This window comes from Amblyomma americanum, chromosome 1 (assembly GCF_052857255.1).
Source record: "Amblyomma americanum isolate KBUSLIRL-KWMA chromosome 1, ASM5285725v1, whole genome shotgun sequence".
NCBI classification, from domain to species: domain Eukaryota; kingdom Metazoa; phylum Arthropoda; class Arachnida; order Ixodida; family Ixodidae; genus Amblyomma; species Amblyomma americanum.
The window spans coordinates 62,926,005-62,945,959 of NC_135497.1; the positions used below are offsets into that span (position 1 = coordinate 62,926,005).

The 19,955-nt window shown below is 50.8% G+C and overlaps 1 protein-coding gene across 1 annotated transcript; it reads right to left on the minus strand.

The window, feature by feature from the left end:
* Positions 1–872: 872 nt before the first annotated feature.
* Positions 873–6,439, minus strand: LOC144133114 (uncharacterized). The gene is made up of 2 exons (XM_077665975.1): positions 5,070–6,439; positions 873–1,064 (listed from the first exon to the last, which is right to left on the minus strand). The coding sequence occupies exons 1-2, from the start codon at positions 6,240–6,242 to the stop codon at positions 921–923; spliced, it is 1,317 nt and encodes a 438-aa protein (XP_077522101.1). The 5' UTR covers positions 6,243–6,439; the 3' UTR covers positions 873–920.
* Between the last annotated feature and the right edge of the window lie 13,516 nt (positions 6,440–19,955).

Consider the following 19,955-nt stretch of genomic DNA (forward strand, 5'->3'; position numbering starts at 1 on the left):
TCGGAAGGTCCATGTGATGCGCCGTTCACCGCGGCGGAACTGAACAGTGCGCTGCAGCGCTGCCGCCGCCGCTCGGCACCCGGACCGGACGGGGGGACATACCAGATGCTGCGAAACCTGGATGCGCAGCAACGACAGATCCTCCTGCAGCAGATCAACCTGGTGTGGGAACGCGGGGAGCTACCGGAGGATTGGCGAACCGCGGTCGTTTGTTCCATCCGAAAGGCAGGGCGCCCAACTACGGAGCTGAGCGGATACCGGCCAGTGGCACTAACATCGGCGGCAGGTAAGCTCATGGAGCATATGGCGTTGCAGCGTCTGAACGAGCGGGCTGCGGAGGCTGATTTGTTTGACGAGCGGTAGACGTGTTTCCGTGAGATGCGGTGCACGACTGATTCTATTTCGGACGTTGTTACAGCGTTGGAGCATGCCAGGGCGGCAGGCCAGGTTGAGCTGCTGCAACTACTGGACGTCTCGGGCGCTTTTGACAACGTTCCCCGCGCACCAATTCCCGCTGTGCTTGAGGGGGCCGGTGTGAGCGGGCGCCTTTTGCGATACGTTCATGGCTTCTTGAGCGGGTGGTGGTGGTGGCGAAAACATTTATTACGGATGAATAGGAGGTATGTTTGGATCAGCCCGTAAGGGACCGATCCGTACAAGCACTAGGTGGAGGTCCCTAGTATGGGACCCCAGTGACGGTTGCCGCCGCCCGGGCGCGCCCGACTAACGCTTGTTGGGCCTGTAAGTCGTGGCAGCCGAGCAGGGTCGCCTCCCAGTCCTCCCGGGTTGGGTTGGGGATGGGGGGAATAGCGGGGTTGGAGGGGCAGGCCCACACCATGTGATAGGTGTCAGGTGGTGGTGGTGGTGAAAAACATTTATAAGCAATAAATTTTTTACAGAAAGGTGATTGGGGTAGGACCCTATTGGCCCTTTCCCCTCACAGTACTAGGTGGAGCCCCTATTCCGGGGCCCCATTGGCAAGCAACGCCGCCCGCGTCCGTTGAACCAAGGCCTTTTGGCTCTTCAGGTCTTGACAGCCGAGCAGGGCCGCCTCCCAGTCCTCTCTGGTGGGGTTGGGGTTGGGGGGGATAGATGGGTTAGATTGACACGCCCAAACCATGTGGAAGGTGTCAGACACCTCCCCACAGAACTGGCACGTGCCATCAAAGGATGTATTGAAGTGTTTAAGCACCGCCGGGCACAGTACAGTGTTAGTGAGAATTTTGATGAGGAGGCGCTCGTCAGCGCGATCCAGACCCTTACAAGGGGCCGGGTAGCGCCGGTGCTCCTCCTTGTAGTAATCGGTGATTTGTTTGAATGTAATGGCCAGATTGTCTGATTGGGAGTACCCTTCCAAGGACAGGGAGATAGCCCGGGGAGAGAGTGCGCGGGCGGCCTGATCGGCCTGTTCGTTTCCCTGGAGGCCCTGGTGACCGGGGGCCCAAATCAGGTTGCGTGGAGTTGGATCTTCAGATCGACAGCGATGTTCCAGTATGCGCCAGGCAAGCGGGGGAGCCCAGCCCAACTCGTAGTTCCGACAGGCCCCTCGCGAGTCGGTGATGATGTGTTTGGACTTGGGATTCGTGAGAGCCAGAGCAATGGCAATCTCCTCCGCGTGTGTTGCGCTGTAGGCTTTGAAAGTGAGCCCGTTAACTGTGTTTGTGTTGTGTACGACTGCGGCCGTGTACCACCCCCCGTGGTGTGGGCCGGCAACGTCTACGTAATACACATGTTCTTGGTTACCATAGTATCGCGCCAACGCTTCCGCGCGCGCCTGGCGACGACCGCTATGGTCTTCACTGGACATGTTGCGGGGAAGGGGTCGGACCCGGAGGGCGCGTCTCCAGGGTTCTGGCACTCTCTCCCTTTCCTCAATGTGGTAGTCGTGTTTGATGTGTAGCCGGTCCAAGAGGCGGCGACCGGGCGTGGTCTGTGCAAGACGCGTGTATTGGTTGCATAAGTGGGCCTCTCGAAGCTCCCGAAATGTGTTCACCACGCCCAAGGCCAGAAGCCTCTGGTTGGACGTGGCGATCGGAAGATCGAGAGCCCGCTTGATGACTTTCCGCAGGATGACCTCCAGTTGGTCATCATCATGTTTGCGCAGGTGCAAGTAGGGAGTTGAGTAGAGGATTCTACTCGTTACGAAAGCATGGGCAAGCCGCAGTGCATCCTTGCTTCGTAATCCGCCCCGCTTGTTTGAGACCCGGCGGACCATTCGGCCCACCTGGTCTCCCACCGTGCGAAGTTTGGCTATGGTGGTGTCGACTCTGCGTTGGTGGTGTATGAAGAGGCCAAGGACGCGGATCTCCTTGGCCTCCCGGATCGGTCCCGAGGGGAGACTGATGCGAAGCGGAGTTGTGTCCCGGGGGGAGGGACGTAAGTGCACAAATTCTGATTTAGCTGGGGCGCACTGGAGTCCGCAGTAGGCCGCGTAGTCGTCGACTAGGGTCGCTGCTGCTTGCAGGCAGGACTCCATGTGGCCCAGGTTGCCTTGCGTGGCCCAGATTGTAATGTCATCCGCATAAAGAGCGTGATGTATCCCGGGCAGAGAAGACAATTTGGAGGGAAGGCGAAGCATTGCCAAATTGAAGAGCAGGGGAGACAGGACCGCGCCTTGAGGTGTTCCCCTCGAGCCGATGGTGTATGGCCCGTGTTCCGCATCTTGTATGCGTATATAGGCTTGACGGTCTGTAAGAAATTGACTTATGTAATGGAATGTTTTGTGGCCACAGTTGGTGTTACTGAGGTGGTCCAGGATTACTGCATGTTTGACGTTGTCGAATGCGCCTTTAAGATCCAAGGCCAGGACCACCTTGTCGTTTTGGGGACATTCGACAGGATCTAAGATGTCGTGGTGGAGCTGCAGAAGTATATCCTGTGCTGACTTGTGAGGACGAAAACCGAACATGGTGTCCGCGAAAATGTGCTGTGTTTCGAGATAATCGGAGAGTCTGTCGCGCACCATCGTCTCCATCAGCTTGCCGACACAAGACGTCAGAGAGATGGGGCGAAGGTTCTCCACATCGATAGGTTTGCCGGCCTTCGGAATGAAGGTCACGAGAGCCGATTTCCAATCGAGAGGGAGAGGAGTCTCTCCGTCCCAAATGCTATTGATGTATTTGAGGAGCGCGTTGTAGGCTGCGTCGGGAAGGTTGGCCAAAAGCTTGACCGTAACCTTGTCGCGCCCAGGTGCAGTGCCCCGCTTCATCTTGCTTAAGGCCGCCCGGAGGTCGTGGAGCTGGAACGGCTTGTCCAGCTCCGCGTTCTCTTCGCCTGCATACGAGTACGCCGCCTGCCGGGGGTCCTTAGTGGTACAAAGGTATCGATCCCTGAGCGTGTGCGCTAGCTGTGTTGTCGTTCCTGTAAAGTTGTGCAATGCCCTATGTAAGTGGCGTTGGGTTTCCGTGCGTGTTTGTATTGGATCGATGAGAGCGCGGAATAGGCGCCACGTGTTGCGGCCAGACATCTGGCGCGCAGCCGCGTTGCACCGGTCCACCCAGTTAGTGTCGGCTAGCTGAGTAGCATATTCCGCTGCTTGTTGTGTGAGTTCGAGGATGCGTTTCTTTAGGCGTCTGTTATGTTTCTGTTTCTTCCATCGTTTGGTGAGGCTGCGGCGGGCCTCCCAAAGGTGGAGCAAGTGGTTGTCCACGTCCGTTTGTGTTTCTGTGAGCTGTATCTGCTTCTCGTGTTGCGTGAGTGTAGACGTGAGCGATTTGGACCATGCGTCGTATCCCGACTGGAGGGGATCTACGATAGGTAGAGATGTGCGGAAAGTCGTCCAGTCCGGTACACGAGCTTGTGTTAGTGGGCGTTTCAGGGGACGCATGTAAATGGTGGTGTTGATTATACAGTGATCACTACCCAGAGTGTCCTCTGTATTCAGCCAGTCGGCATGGCGTATGTTGCGTGTAAATGTGAGGTCCGGGCAAGTATCTCGTTGAATCGAATTTCCGACTCGTGTTGGGTTGGCGGGATCAGTGTGTAAAGTAAGTCCAAGTGTGGAAAGAAGTTCCGCAAGCTTCCGCCCACGTCTGTCCTCCCGGGGGTACCCCCATAGCCTGCTCGGGGCGTTGAAGTCGCCGACGATCAGAAGGGGATCCCTTCCCGCCACCTGCATTGCTTGGGTGAAAATTTCATTGAACGTGACGTTCTTAAGTTTAGGTGGGCAGTAAATGTTTAGAATGTGTACAGGTGGGTCAGACCGCTTTAGGGGCAGCACGGACACCATCGTGTATGGGAAAGGCGGTGTTGTGGGGAGCGTGACTTCCTGCGCAGTATACTGCTTGTGAACAAGTATACATGTCTGCGGGTTGTGTTGAAATGTAGTGTAGTTTGTGAGTTTGGCACCGGCGCCGGGTTCCTGAAGGGCAACCACGGCGACGAGAAACTCAAAGGTCTCAAGATAGATGCGCAGATGAGTCCGCTTCGTGCGGTTCTTGAGACCTCGGCAGTTCCACTGCGTTATTGTAAGCGGCTGAGTTGCTCTTGCTCGCGACTTAGGGTTGGGGGCCATGGGCGGAGGCAGAGGGTGGGGTTACGTTGTTAAGACTCCCCAGTCCGCTAGTGCCCGGCGCAGACGTGGAGGAGTCTTCCGAGAAGTCAAATTCATCGGGAATAACTCTGTTGAATTTGGAGGGGCGGTTATCGTCCCTGATGGGCCCTACGCGTTTAAGGACGCGCGGATTGTCTTTTATCCATTTTTGGATAATGTGAGTTACTGCTTGGGTCACCTGTGCGATGACACTCTCCACCTGACGCGCAATGGTATCGTGGATAATTTGGGGGAGGTCAGCCAATTGTGTTTCAATTGCGGTCACCCGGCTCTCCAGGGCCGCGGCGCGACTCTCCATATTAGTAGGAATCTCCCTGTCTGTGATATTTTCTTCCTCTTCGCTCGACGCGGGCTGAGTAGGGAATTTCGCTTTGAGCGAGTTAAGCTCGCTGGCTAGTTTTTCGTTTTGAGCTCGCAAGAGGGCGAGCTCGCGCTTGAGTTCTTGCGTCTCGGCGGTGCTGGTGGGGGAGGAGGGAGGAGGGGAAGAAGAGGAGGCGACCCTCGCCCAGCTGCCTACCTTGGGTTGGTTGCAGGCGGCTCCGCCAGGTGAAGCGCCGAGAGCTGGGAACTCCGCTGCTCCGGGTGGTGGCGTTACCGTTGCTGTCTTGCCTGGGGGAGGCATCACGCCACGTCGTGGCGTCTTCTGGTTGTTTTGCTGCCGCCCTCCCCGTGTAGCGCCGGAATTGGCTCCCTTGGATGGCGTCCTGGGCCCTGGCTGCGGCAGCTTGATGAATTTGGCGGTGCATTCGCGGGAGCTGGTGAGGTGCGGGCCCCCGCAGATTAAGCACATAGGGTTGCAGACGTGGGGGGCCATCCCCTCAGTACCAAGCCCCACGTTTTGACCACAAAGGCCGCATCTTTCCTTGACCGGGGTGGGACAGTTGTCCACCCGGTGCCCCAGTGTGCCGCAACGGTAGCACGCTGGCACCGTTTTTTTATACTCCTTGACGGGAGTCAGTTCTGCATTATAATGGACGTAACGCGGAACGCTGCGTCCCTCGAAAGTCAACACAGCTACATTCGATTTTCCCAGCTTGCGCACATGGACTAAATCACCACCGCGCCACTGCACACTATGTTTCAAGGATTCGCTGGTTTCAAGGTTATGCACAGAAATCACACCACGACACACATCACCGGTGAGCTTGAGGTGTCCGTGAAGCGGGAGCGATCCTTTGCTGGTTGTAATTTGGATGTCCGTCAGAAGCTTTTGAGCTACCTCGGGGTTCTGCGTGCCGCAGACGATAATGTTTTGCTCCCAATTGGGAGAAATTGTAATCGCATTCATATGCTGTCTGCCGATGAGTTCCGAAATGGCAGCGCCGAGCTCACCTTGCTGGAATGCTGTCTTGAGGGCGACCGTACTGCGTGGCCGCAGCACGATCACGTAATCGTCAGGGTTCATCCTGACCGTCGGCTTCGGCGTCCACTTGGAGACTGGTGAAAATGACTTTTGTGGACCTTTAGAAGACGGAGCGCGAGCGTCTCCCGTTGCTGATTTGTCGAGAGGAGTCTTGGGCGTTGCAGCTCCTCGTGCGTTCTGCCGGCGGCGGCGCCGGCTTTCAACGACTTGAAAAAGGGCAGCTTGCTGCGCCGAAATGGTGGATGGGCCATCCTCTGGTTGGCTTGCAGGGACAGACGACCACGACAGAGTCGTGGGGTCGTATCCGCGTTGTTCAGGCAGAGCCATGTTGAGCGGTTGACCGGCGGGCGTCTCCGCAGCCAGCGGCGGGGGAGCCGAAGCCGTTAGGCTTAGCTCGACCGCTACGTGGTGATGCGGAGGGTTGCTCGAAATGGCCGAAAATTGGGCGTACCTGGGTCAGATCGGTGTCTCCAGGATCCTGCTGACTTCACAGATGCAGTCGCACAGGTTTGATAGGTGTTACACCAGATTGCCGCAGGCCCAAACCATGTGATAGGTGTCAGAGGACACGGCACTACAGTGTGGGCAGCTGCCACTAAAGGAGGGGTCAAAATGTTTTAGCGCTGCCGGGCACAGCAATGTATTGGTGAGAAGGCGGAGAAGGAGCCGCTCATCCGCCTTCTTCAGGCCTTTACATGGACTAGGGTAAAGGCGATGACGATTTTGACAATATGTTGTAATATCTTTGAATGTATAGACCGGATTAAAATCGGGTTCCTGATCGGATGGGGAGGAGAAAACAGCCCGGTGAGAGAGCGCGCGGGCGGCTGCGTCTGCTGCCTCGTTTCCTGCCAACCCCTGATGAGCAGGGGCCCATATGAGGTAACGGTGTGCGGGGTCCGTATCCCGTATGCAATTTTGGTATATTCGATAGGCTAGGAAGGGAGTGCAGCCTTGTTCGACGTTCCGACAGGCCCCTCGCGAGTCGGTGATTATGTATTTTGAATTGGAATGTGAGGCCGCGAGAGCAATCGCGACCTCTTCTGCTTGTGTTACACTGCGGGCTCTGAAAGTTAGGCCGTTAACTGTGTTGCTTGATGTTCGAAGCCTCGATTATTTCGCGGCACAGCTGATCTCTGTTCCTATCCACAACTCTGCAAAATTCGAACTGTGGGGTGCACTCGCACTCACGACAGTGCATGCTGAGGTTACGGGACTCTTTATTATCTACATTGTTGCGGTGCTGCCTGAGCCTATCATTTAAGCACTGTCCTGACTGGCCAATATAAAACCTATTACAAGTCAATGGAATAGAATACACGATATTTTTTTGACACTTCCCGAATTTCCGCTCATGATTTTTCGTGCAAACGGGGATAGTTTTCCCTGGATTGTTGACACGCATGCACAAACTTGATAACTTAATGGGAGCCGAAAAAACAACATCCACTCCTACTCTTTTACCAACACTTTTCAAATTATGTGATATCTTGTGGATGTAGGGAATAGCTGCTACTGGCTTACTTGATTGACATTCAGGACTCGGGGAGCATTTTAGTTTCTTCAACAAAACATCGGCCACAGAAGAAAGAACATGAAGCGGATAGCCACAAGCAGTAAGCTTCCCTACTTGGTTGCTAAAACTGCGTGCGGTTTTATGTCGACAGGATTTTGTAAGTGCACTCCTGAAGCTTGGCATGACAATTCCAATTCCTCTTTTAACAAGCTTCGAGTGCGCGGAACTATAAGGTAGCAACGGTTTATTAGCCCTAGGCTCGAAAGACCAGCACACACTGCAAGGTGAAAGCTGCAGGCTCAAGTCTAGAAATCTGATTGTGTCCTCTACAGGAACTTCATGAGTTACTTCCAAAGGGGCAAGAACATCAGAAAATACACCTCGAACTTTGGGCACTTCCCTACTAAAGGCTTCGCGCCCACAGGTGAGCAAAACTAGATAGTCATCCACAAAGCGACAAACAGCTGCAACAGCTGTGCCATTTAAGCGGTCATTTAGTTCTCTGTCATGCATAGCTAAAAAGAAATCACTCAAAATTGGGGCAATGCAGGAACCTATACAAATGCCCTTCTTCTGAATAAAAATTCGACCTTCCCACTCTGTAAACGTGGATTCAAGGTAGGCTAATAACAATTCTAAAAAGTTCTCCACCGACATGCCGGCTGCGTTCTGAAAGCGAACGGCACCATAATTGTCAATGACGTCCCTAATGCACAAAAGGAGACTGTCATGCGGAATGGAGTAGTAAAGGTCCTTTACGTCAATAGAAAAAGCGCACAGTTGCTTGTCATGGTAGTAGTCTAGGGTGCTAATCACGTCGAGGGAATTCTTAACCTGGAAGGGATCGTCAACTGGTAGTTTTGTTAGCTTTTCTTTCAGAAACTGTCCTAAACATTTTTGCCAGGAACCTTTCTCGGAAACAATAACGCGGAACGGCACGTCGGTTTTATGAGTCTTAACAGTAAAAAACATGGTCAAGCTACGCTTTTTACAGTTATTTATAGACGTAAACAGCTTGTCTAATTTATTCTGCTTACACAACTTTTTCACCTTGCATTTAGACTTCGCAAGACTTGTTTTTCTCCCCTCCTTACATACAGAATGGACGGCATCCATTGCTTTTTCATTGAAACTATCCTTAGACAGAACGACAAAACCCCCTTCCTTATCCGCCTTCAGCAGGACCAAAGAATTGTCACGTAGATAGTCCACAGACTTTTTGATGGGTAGCCTCTTAGACTGATTCCTAGGGCGGGAGAGAACATCGACACCTTCTGAGATGCATCTGCTGGCCTCAGGAGCTGGAGCATATCCGGATATATGCCTTACCATAGCAAGAAGCTCTGGTGCACTTTTTCGGGGCTCAACAGCGAACTTTGGGCCAAGATCGAGGACTTGACGCACATGAGCCGGAAGCGGGGCGCCGCTCATGTTGTGGACCTGGCCAACGGACCCACGATGTTTCTTCGGAACGAGGTCACGAAGCGTGGGAAGCTGCTGCTGCCATAAGACGTCTGTGGTGGAGTGGACAAGGCGCGTTAGTTCCCGCCACTGATTCTTCCAACCAGTTGGCTGATTGTAGAGTTGAAGAACAATCCGCAGGTGATCCTGGCACAATCTGGCCTGTCGTAGCCACTCCGCTCTCAATAATATGCACATCCTTGTGCCATGGCTGACTGAGGTCAAGAAGCCCCCAAACAAAGCCAGCACTTTGGATGGAAAAAACTTTTTCCGAATGCAGAATCCTAACATTCTGGACTTGCAGATAGCCACAGCGATGAATTGCACAAGGCGATGTGGTTGAGAAAACCAAAACGAAAAAACAGGGCCCTTTGTACTAGAAATGAAGCTTGAAAACACAAGCTGATGGGCGAGTTGGTTATTCATAGTTTGATTTGAAGCAGCGCAAGGCCGAAAGCCAAAGAAGAGAGCCGAGACAGAAACGGACGACACAGCGCTGGACAAACAACTGACATTTATTTGGCACGCTGCACGTATAAATACATTCAGGCACCAAAAAGGAAACAAAGCAAAGAGCTCATTCATGCACTGGGATTCTCTACGTTATTGTTTCCGAGAAAGGTTCCTGGCAAAAATGTTTACGACAGTTTCTGAAAGAAAAGCTAACAAAACTACCAGTTGACGATCCCTTCCAGGTTAAGAATTCCCTCGACGTGATTAGCACCCTAGACTACTACCATGACAAGCAACTGTGCGCTTTTTCTATTGACGTAAAGGACCTTTACTACTCCATTCCGCATGACAGTCTCCTTTTGTGCATTAGGGACGTCATTGACAATTATGGTGCCGTTCGCTTTCAGAACGCAGCCGGCATGTCGGTGGAGAACTTTTTAGAATTGTTATTAGCCTACCTTGAATCCACGTTTACAGAGTGGGAAGGTCGAATTTTTATTCAGAAGAAGGGCATTTGTATAGGTTCCTGCATTGCCCCAATTTTGAGTGATTTCTTTTTAGCTATGCATGACAGAGAACTAAATGACCGCTTAAATGGCACAGCTGTTGCAGCTGTTTCTCGCTTTGTGGATGACTATCTAGTTTTGCTCACCTGTGGGCGCGAAGCCTTTAGTAGGGAAGTGTCCAAAGTTCGAGGTGTTTTTTCTGATGTTCTTGCCCCTTTGGAAGTAACTCATGAAGTTCCTGTAGAGGACACAATCAGATTTCTAGACTTGGGTCAGCAGCTTTCACCTTGCAGTGTGTGCTGGTCTTTCGAGCCTAGGGCTAATAAACCGTTGCTACCTTATAGTTCCGCGCACTCGAAGCTTGTTAAAAGAGGAATTGTCATGTCAAGCTTCAGGAGTGCACTTACAAAATCCTGTCGACATAAAACCGCACGCAGCTTTAGCAACCAAGTAGGGAGGCTTACTGCTTGTGGCTATCCGCTTCATGTTCTTTCTTCTGTGGCCGATGTTTTGTTGAAGAAACTGAAATGCTCCCCGAGTCCTGAATGTCAATCAAGTAAGCCAGTAGCAGCTATTCCCTACATCCACAAGATATCACATAATTTGAAAAGTGTTGGTAAAAGAGTCGGAGTGGATGTTGTTTTTTCGGCTCCCATTAAGTTATCAAGTTTGTGCATGCGTGTCAACAATCCAGGGAAAACTATCCCCGTTTGCACGAAAAATCATGAGCGCAAATTCGGGAAGTGTCAAAAAAATGTCGTGTATTCTATTCAATTGACTTGTAATAGGTTTTATATTGGCCAGACAGGACAGTGCTTAAATGATAGGCTCAGGCAGCACCGCAACAATGTAGATAATAAAGAGTCCCGTAACCTCAGCATGCACTGTCGTGAGTGCGAGTGCACCCCACAGTTCGAATTTTGCAGAGTTGTGGATATTAACAGAGATCAGCTGTGCCGCGAAATATTCGAGGCTTCGAACATCAAGACGTATGGTGACACATGTGTAAGCGCTCCATCGGTGTCGTTATCTCAAAAAGAACTTCGCTTCCTGAATCGCACATTTTAGCTTGTGTTGGCTTGCAGAATCCCAGTGCATGAATGAGCTCTTTGCTTTGTTTTCCTTTTTGGTGCCTGAATGTATTTATACGTGCAGCGTGCCAAATAAATGTCAGTTGTTAGTCCAGCGCTGTGTCGTCCGTTTCTTTCTCGGCTCTCTTCTTTGGCTTTCGGCCTTGCGCTGCTTCAAATCAAACTAAGAGTAATAAACTTCTCTTTATATATTTGCCCACTAATCGCGTTGTAAAGTGGTGTTGTCAAATGCCAATGTACGTATCTGCGTGATGGTAGGGACTTTCCGTCTTTAGTCGCCATCGTGCCGGGGACGCTCAATTCCGGCTAGAGGGTCAAATTTTTGAAAATGACTGACAAATGTTGAGTCTGCCATCGTGCCGGGCTCGCTCAGTTATGTTTAGATATCGATTTTGGCTCAATTCGGCCAAGGTCAAATTTCGAGGACCGTCCGGCCCAAATTTTTAGAAATGACTTTAGCCAAATTTAGAGTTTGCCATCTTGTCGGGCACGCTTAATTATGGTTAGACATTGATTTTGCACAAATGGTATAAGGTCAAAGTTCGGAGGTCGAACTGGCCAATTTTTGCAAATGACTCGGGAAAAATATTAGGAACTGCCGTCGCGCCGGGGACTCTCAATTACGGCTAGACATCAGTTTTGGTCCAATTCGGCCAAGTTAAAATGTCAGGGGCCGCCCGGGTAAAATTTGGAGTTTGCCATTTTGCCGGCCTTGCTCAGTTATGCTTAGATATCGATTTTGGTCCAAATCGGATAAGGTCAAACTTCGGGGGTTCCCCAGCCCAATTTTCGCAAAAGACCTGGGCCATATGTGTGGGCTGCCATCGTGCCAGGCCCCCTCGGTTGTGGATAGACATCGATTTCGGTCCAGTTCGGCCAAGGTCTAATTTGGGGGGTCGCACGGGCTGAAGTTTGAAAATGATCCGTGCCTAATTTGGAGGTTGCCGCTTACATCGCACACCGTAATGGAGCCTTAGCGTTACGCCTTCATTGAAACGCGATCGAACCATACCGCGGCGGTCGCATTTCGATAGAGGAGAAGCGTTAAGGCACCTGTGTGCTGTGCGACGTCAGTGCACGTTAAAAGATCCTAAGGTGGGCGAAATTATTCACCGAGCCACACCCTACGATACCTCTTCCTTCATTTCTTCCTTCAGGTCCTCCTTTATTCCTTCCCTTAGGCGTGATTGAGGTGTACGCCGAGATGTGAGACAGCTCGTGGGCAAGTCACCAACGGAACGATGTAGGCGCGCCTAACATGGTTCATCATTTTTCTGGAGGTTCTGACTGCATGCAATGAACTGTTAGCCACTCAAAGATTGAATCACGCCAAGATGTCGCCAATCTACAAGCTTCATTCAAAAGTGCGGGTTGCGTCGCTTTCTAACAGTGACTTCTTGCGGAGCGGGAGTAGTGTTTGGGATATCGAAGATTTTCCTGTTCCGCAAAGGCACATGGGAGCAACATCGCCGTCACCTGAGCCAACGGGCACCGCCCCTCAAGTCTTTCTTCAGTGGGCAAAGGACCAACGGAAGGATGCAGACGCCTCTAACCTGGTTCATTATTTTTGCGCAGGTTAGTAGAAAACCTAGTGGTCTCGATTTTAATAGTGATACCTTGTGTCTGGTTGTGGTCTCTTGCCGAAGGGTTCTGTGTGAATGTGTCGCGTTTTGTTTCGAATCGTTAAGCGGGGATATCAAGAGAATATCTAGGCCCTGTCGTACGGTTTCTGAGCTGGAAGCTATTCTCGAAAACCAAAAGGTGAGCTCAAATGAGCTTAAGTCTATTGGGGAAAGCCTGGAATCTCACGTTTCAGAAACAAACAAACGGCTGGTTTCAATTGAACAGAAACTCCAGTCCTCCTCAGATACCGTACAAAGGGTAGAAGAGTGTGCAGCCTTTTGTTTCTAAGCTGAAAGACGAGACTGAAGTACTAGTAAGGAAAATTGATGACCTTGAGAACAGAAGTCGGTGCAATAATTTGATCTTTTAGGCAATGAAAGAATGTGAAGCTGAAACATCGAATTCACTGAAACTGTTTTAAGTGAAGTATTTGAAGAGGAACTGGGAAAAAAAATTCGCAGTCTTGAGCGCATACATCGCCTGGGAAAAAGGAGGTTGAACAAGGCGCGACCAGTGATAATGCGCTTTTGTCATTACGATGAAAAAACTGAGCTTTTGAGAAATGCAAATAAACTTAATAACACTGAATTTCCTACGTCTGAGGACTATTCAACCAGAATTCATAAAATAAGAAAGTAGCTATGGTCAACCGTTAAATACAGTCGTACGCCTGATGATAAACTGTATCTAAGATATGATAAGCTAGTTTTCAACAAGAAAATGTACGTGTGGGACGACGTCAAGAACTAAAGACGCAAGCTTTTTAGATTTCGTACGGATCCAAAAGATGAATAAGCGCAAGACGATGACAGCCAGTCTATGCCTCGGACAGATCGGATTGTGCCCGGCGGATGGCCGCAAACGGATCGTCAAATTGACAACAGAGTAACACTTTCCCTCTGCGACTGCTTTTGTAAAGGCACAAAGTGTTTTAAATAAGTTAGCTGAATTTGAAACGCTACTTTATGACCATGACCCACACGTTAAGTTGCTGACGGAGACCTGGCTGCATGCGGGAGTCCTTGATAAATAAATTATTCCTCCGTCGTACAACGTACTAAGATGTGACAGATAGTCCAGAGGGAGTGGAGTAGCCATTCTTGTTAAGGAAAGCATAAACCTACCTCTTTTACCGGCTATTCACGATCACGAAAGTATATTCTGTAAAACTACTTTCTACGGTAATTTTATTGTTATCGTTGTATACAGCTCTCCAACTACAGATCGTCGGTTTCTTGAGCAACTATATGATTACGTATTGCTTTTCCGAGGGGAGCACGAAAAATTTGTTTTAGCTGAGGATTTTAATTTACCGAATATTGACTTCTCAACCATGAATATAATGGGCATGACTTCTAGGAACTCTGACCTCCTTTTTAACATTGCTTTTTCGTTCTACCTGGCTCAGATTCTTACTGCTCCAATCAGGACTACTGCTACATCTAATCATACACTTGATTTATTGTTTATGAGCACTGCAATGAAATCTACATCCTTTGACGTTATGAATGGCCTCTCAGATCACAAGTTAGTGTCTGCCACCTTTTTCTTTCAAAAGTGTTCTGGAAAAATTAAGTCCACGATTGTTGTGAAAGATTTCAATAGGGCAGATTATGCGAGCATCCTTGACTACTTATAATAAAAGTTGGATTGTTTTAGTGGATAAGAAAGAGTAGACGCATTCTGGTGTATGTTAAAAAAATTGCCATCATTGTATTGCCATGCTTGTTCCCGAAAGGGTTAAGAAAAAAAAATTAGAGGAAGCTTAAGCTTCGTCTTTGAGAGTGAGACGCGACAGCGTGTGGCAGCGTTGCCGAGGAGTATACACCGTCGCCCATTCGGCGCGACGCGCAGCCTGTTGAACAACTTAGGAAAAGGACGCCTATCTCACATATCTCGGCGGACACCCGAACCGGCCGTAAAGGAAGGAAAATGAATTGAACAATATCTTTTAAGGAAAGGGAATATATATATATATATATATATATATATATATATATATATATATATATATATTATTGGTTTTGGGGGGAAAGTAAATGGCGCAGTATCTGTCTCATATATCGTTGGACACCTGAACCGCGCCTTAAGGGAAGGGTAAAGGAGGGAGTGAAAGAAGAAAGGAAGAGAGAGGTGCCGTAGTGGAGGGTTCCGGAATAACTTCGACCACCTGGGGATCTTTAACGTGCACTGACATCGCACAGCACACGGGCGCCTTAGCGTTTTTCCTCTATAAAAACGCAGCCGCCGCGGTTGGGTTCGAAAGGGAATGACGCCTGTCTCACATTTCTCGCTGGAAACCAGGATCGCGCCGTAAGGGATGGAAAAGTCGAACGATCAATCAATCTATATCCATCAATCCATCAGTCAATCAATCCATCAATCAATCCATCTATCAATCAATCCTTAATTCTGTCGCGTTAAAATTCCTTTCCTTACGGCGTGGTTCAGGTGTCCACCGATATGCGCCATTTTTCGCTCACGGCCAAAGACGCCGACGCCCACGATACCGGCTTTTCTGCGACACGAGCTCTTTAACGCTATCGCGTTAATATAATTCCTGGGTTAGGAGACAAATAATTCACATGAAACGAAAGCTAAAGAAAATGAGGCGCTCAGGTCGGCCTCGGGATTCTGTTTTGAACACGCTAAGTTCCGCGCTGAACACGTAAATCAGAAAAGCTAAGGACACCTTTTTCACCGTCACATTAAGCAATTTTCTTAAAGAAGCGCCAGGTAAATTTTGGAGGTACTTAAGCGGCAATAAATCCAGAAGTATTTCATTATTAGTGGCCTGCTCACCGGTTTCAGATGCTAAAACAAGTTGAAGATGAATTTAACAAATACTTTCAATCCGTATTTGCTCCGAAAGCTAACAGTGCTATTGCTGAGCCAGAAGATTTTTCGTCTCCCATGTCGGATGTTGTTGTTTCCCAGGAAGATAATTTTAACTTGTTTCTTGATGTTGATGGTAAAAAAGCAAATGGTCGTGATAAGATACCCGCAGTTTTCCTGCACCGCTATGCTGAATGGATTTCGCAATACTTGTTATTAAAAGGCCTCGTTTGAGCAGTGCTCTGTTCCGTCAGACTGGAGGAATGCCCGCGTCATTCCCATGTTCCAATCAATCATGTACAAGTGCAAAAAGCAAGGACAAAGAAAGGCTGGACAACACTGTTGTCCAGTCCTTTGTCCTTCTTGCGATGATGACAGGAACCAGTCCGCTCACAATGCGGCTCGGGAGAGTGTCTCGTTTCATCCTCCGCTGGCATACCCCGCCGTTACCGACCACCCTGCTGATGTGTCCGACAACTTGGCTATCCTATCGTGCAGAGGAGCCGTGCAAACAGAAGAGCCGTGCACGATTTACGGCCGTTACACCACCGGGTTACCTTCCTACCTCCGCTGCTCTCACACGGCATGAGCACATCTTCATTAATAAGATAATCGGCGATGCCGCCTACATGCCAAATATCACCCGTAAATGGGCTACCGGCCCTTGGTGGCATCAAGGGGGCAATATTGACATTGTGAAGGGCTCGTAATGTGGCTGTATGTCTCGAGCTGACCTGTACCACCTAGTTTGGCATTGTTCAGAGTTCTGCAAGGGACGCGACGACCTCGTCACCAAGCATGGTTTTCCCACCGATGGCGAGAAATTTCGTGCATTGACCAGAGCCGGAGCGAGCGGCAACTGGGAAGATACTGGCAAATATGCTAAGTGGCCTCACCAAAGCAGTGTAAAGAGTGGTTCGGCCACCCATGCCGTCTCCTCATGTATAAGAGACCCTCCTTTTCCATTCCTTAACAACACAATTCCCCAAAAAACGGCCTTGAGCATCCCTTTCAAAATAAACTGCTCATTAATTCATTCCGCCGCCCTCCACGACGGTACCTCTTTCTTGCTTCCTTCTTTCACTCCCTCCTTTAGCCCTTTCCTTACAGCGTGGTTCAGGTGTCCGCCGATATGTAAGACAGATACTGTGCCATTTCCTTTTCCCCAAAACCAATTTTCAATTTCGCGCCGGGCACGCTCAATTTTGGCTAGACATCGGTTTTGGTCAAAATCGTATAAGGTATAATTTCAGGGGGTCGCCCGGGCCAAATGTTTGGAAATGACCTGGACGACGAGGACGCCTATTATTGCTGGACATCGATTTTGGTTCAATTCAGAAGAGGTCAAATTTCGGGATTTGCCGGAGCCACATTTCCGGAAATGACTCGTCCCAAATTTGGAGGACGCTGTGCTGTCGGGCACAATCAATTATGGCCGGAAATCGATTTTGGTACAAATTGGGCAACGTCAAATTTCGGTGGTGGTCCGGGCCAAATTCTTCTTTTTTGCCGTCACAGTTGCTATGGTAACGAGCGATACACAACGCGTGCCCATTAGCTGCGACAGCACAGGGCTAACCGCCGCAGTTTCTAAGTGGTTAGAGCGCTCGGCTAATAAGCCGGAGTACCCGGGTTCAATCCCGACCGCGGCGATGGGAAAGGGGGGTAAGCAGGGTTAGAGGGGCATGCCCCACACCATGTGGTACACGTCCGAGAACGTGCATCCACGAGAACGCGCGTCCGTTTCACCGTACGTAGCAAAGCGATTTGTCTAACGGGCAAGGCGTCGCGCCCAACTGGCGATAGCGTTCCGTGGACTCCTGGCAGTGCTGCAACACGCTGTAGCGTTCCACTCTTAAAGGCGAATCTTAAGCGTCCTTCAGCTATGGGGCTATCGTAAGGAGTAATAACGCGGACGCATGCTGCTGGAGTTGGCGTCCACACTGGGGCTCACCCTCCACACCGACCCGGCATTTCCTACCCACGCAGGCAACTCGGTCAGCCGACACACATGCCCGGAGCTCACCTTCACTCGCAACATAAGACACTAAGACTGTATCAACACCGCGGATACCCTCATCAGCGACCACTGCATCCTCAGCACCACTGTTTATACAGGCCCCCTAAAGCGCCCCACCACACAAGCACGCATTCCCAATTGGACCACATTTCGCCAAAATTTCCCATTCGGCGCCAACACATCACAGAGCAGGGCTATACGAACTGTTCCCGGTCAGTCATATCGCACCTTCGCTCCCAGGAGAAGATACAGCTCACAGAGGTGGTCACTGACGTGGACAACCACCTCCTCCGCCTCTGGGAAACGCGCCGCGGACTTACGCGCCTCTGGAAGCGCCAGAAACACAAGAATAATAATAATAATTGGTTTTGGCGGGGAAAGGAAATGGCGCAGTATCTGTCTCATATATCGTTGGACACCTGAACCGCGCCGTAAGGGAAGGGATAAAGGCGGGACTGAAAGAAGAAAGGAAGATAGAGGTGCCGTAGTGGAGGGCTCCGGAATAATTTCGACCACCTGGGGATCTTTAACGTGCACTGACCTCGCACAGCACAGGGCGCCTTACCATTTTTCCTCCACAAAAACGCAGCCGCCGCGGTCGGGTTCGAACCCGGGAATTTCGGATCAGTAGTTGAGCGCCCTAACCACTGAGCCACCACGGCGGGGTCACAAGAAGCTCAAAGCGCGCATTGCGGACCTCACCCGGCAGGCAGCAGAGTACGCGGCCCAACTCTCTGACTGCAACTGGGTGGACCGCTGCAACACGGCGGCGAGGCAGTTGTCGAGCCGCAACACGTGGCGGCTCTTCCAAGCCCTCATCAACCCAACATAGACCCGCACAGAATTGCAGAAGTAACTATAACAAAGCCATACACTCATTCCAAGGAAATACAACGCATTTGCCAGAGGCGCTCCGGGATCGCCATCTCTGCCCAACTCAGGACGCCAGCAGATCGACGTGCTCCTACGCAGGCAAGCAAAACTCGGAGTTGGACAAGCCTGTTCAGCTTCACGATCTGTGGGCCAGTCTCGCCAAAAATGAATGGCACCGCGCCGGGCCAGGACAAGGTCACCGTCATACTTTTGGCGAACCTTCCTGATTCAACGTACCAGTGCCTTCTAGATTACATCAAAGCGATCTGGACGGGGGAAACCCTCTTCTTCATTGAGTGGAAGACAGCCCTTGTCACCATCATCCCGAAGGCCGGAAAATCGATATACACGAACAACCTCCGCAACATCTCTCTCACCTCGTGTGTGGGCAAATTGATAGAGACGATGGTACAGGATCGGCTGTCCGAGTACCTCGAACAACACAACACCTTCGCGGACACCATGTTGGGATTTCGCCCACACAGATCCGCACAGGATGTCCTGCTCCAACTCGACCGTAAAATATTGAACCCCATCACACACCTCCAAAACGACAAAATTGTCCTCGCGATCGACCTGAAAGGACCGTTCGACAAAGTAACCTACGAGGTCATACTCTAACACTTGAGTCAAACTCACTGTGATACCTATACCTTCAATTACGTGAAATAGTTTCTCACGGACAGACAGTCCTACATCCGAATACAGGACCAAGAGCACGGACCTTTCCTGCTCAGAATGAGGGGGGCTCCACAAAACGCGGTGCTGTCCCCACTACTATTCAACATAGCCATGATGCTCCTACCTGCCCTGCTGGGTGTGATCGAAGGGGTCCAGCACCCGCTGTACGCCGACGACACCACCCTCTGGGCTACACAAGGACGCCTAGGGGACATCGAGACCAGCCTGCAAACAGCCGCCAGCATAGAGGACCGCTATGCCCGAAAATATGGTCTGCAATGCTCCCCGCAAAAATCGGAATTCGTGCATCTGCGCCCCTCGCACACATGCTCCACAAAAATCCATCTCTCCTTGCAAAGCGGTCCCATTCACGAATCCAAGGAAATCAGAGTCATCGGACTCTTCATACACAACCAGCGACTCAGCGACATAACACTCGCCACGCTCGGGCAGATGGGACCAGGTGGGCCGCAGTGTCCGCCTGGTTTCCAACAAGCGCGGTGGGTTACGATGCAAAGACGCCTTACGGCTGGCGAACGCATTCGTTACCAGTCGAATCTTGTATTCGACCTCCACCTACAGAAACAGGAAGAGGATGCCCTTGAGGTCATCCTTCGCAAAATCATGAAACGAGCGCTGCGCCTCCCGGTCTCTACCTCTTCCACTCGCCTTGAGGGACTGGGGATGGTGAACACTTTCAATGAGCTTCGGGAGGCCCACCTCAACAACCAATACACTCGTCTCACAAAGACAGAGTCAGATCGCCACCATGTAGCTCGTCTTCACATCCAGCACACCCAATTCACAGAGGAGAGTTGCCGCCTTCCCGTACACTGGAGGTGCGCCGTCCACATGCGGCCCCTCCCCACCAACATATCCAAAGAGGACCATAATTGCAGGAGCCTGACGCGGGCGGCAGCCTTGCACTGTCATTTTGGGAGCAAAACAGGAGTCTTCTGCGTGGTCGCCTCCGGCCCGGAC

Coding starts and splice junctions, on each gene's coding strand:
- LOC144133114 (XM_077665975.1), bottom strand. CDS start 6,242: ATGGCTCTGCCTGAACAACGCGGATACGACCCCACGACTCTGTCGTGG. Junction 1,065..5,069: donor CCGCCTGCAACCAACCCAAG/GTAGGCAGCTGG, acceptor CAACCCCACCAG/AGAGGACTGGGAGGCGGCCC.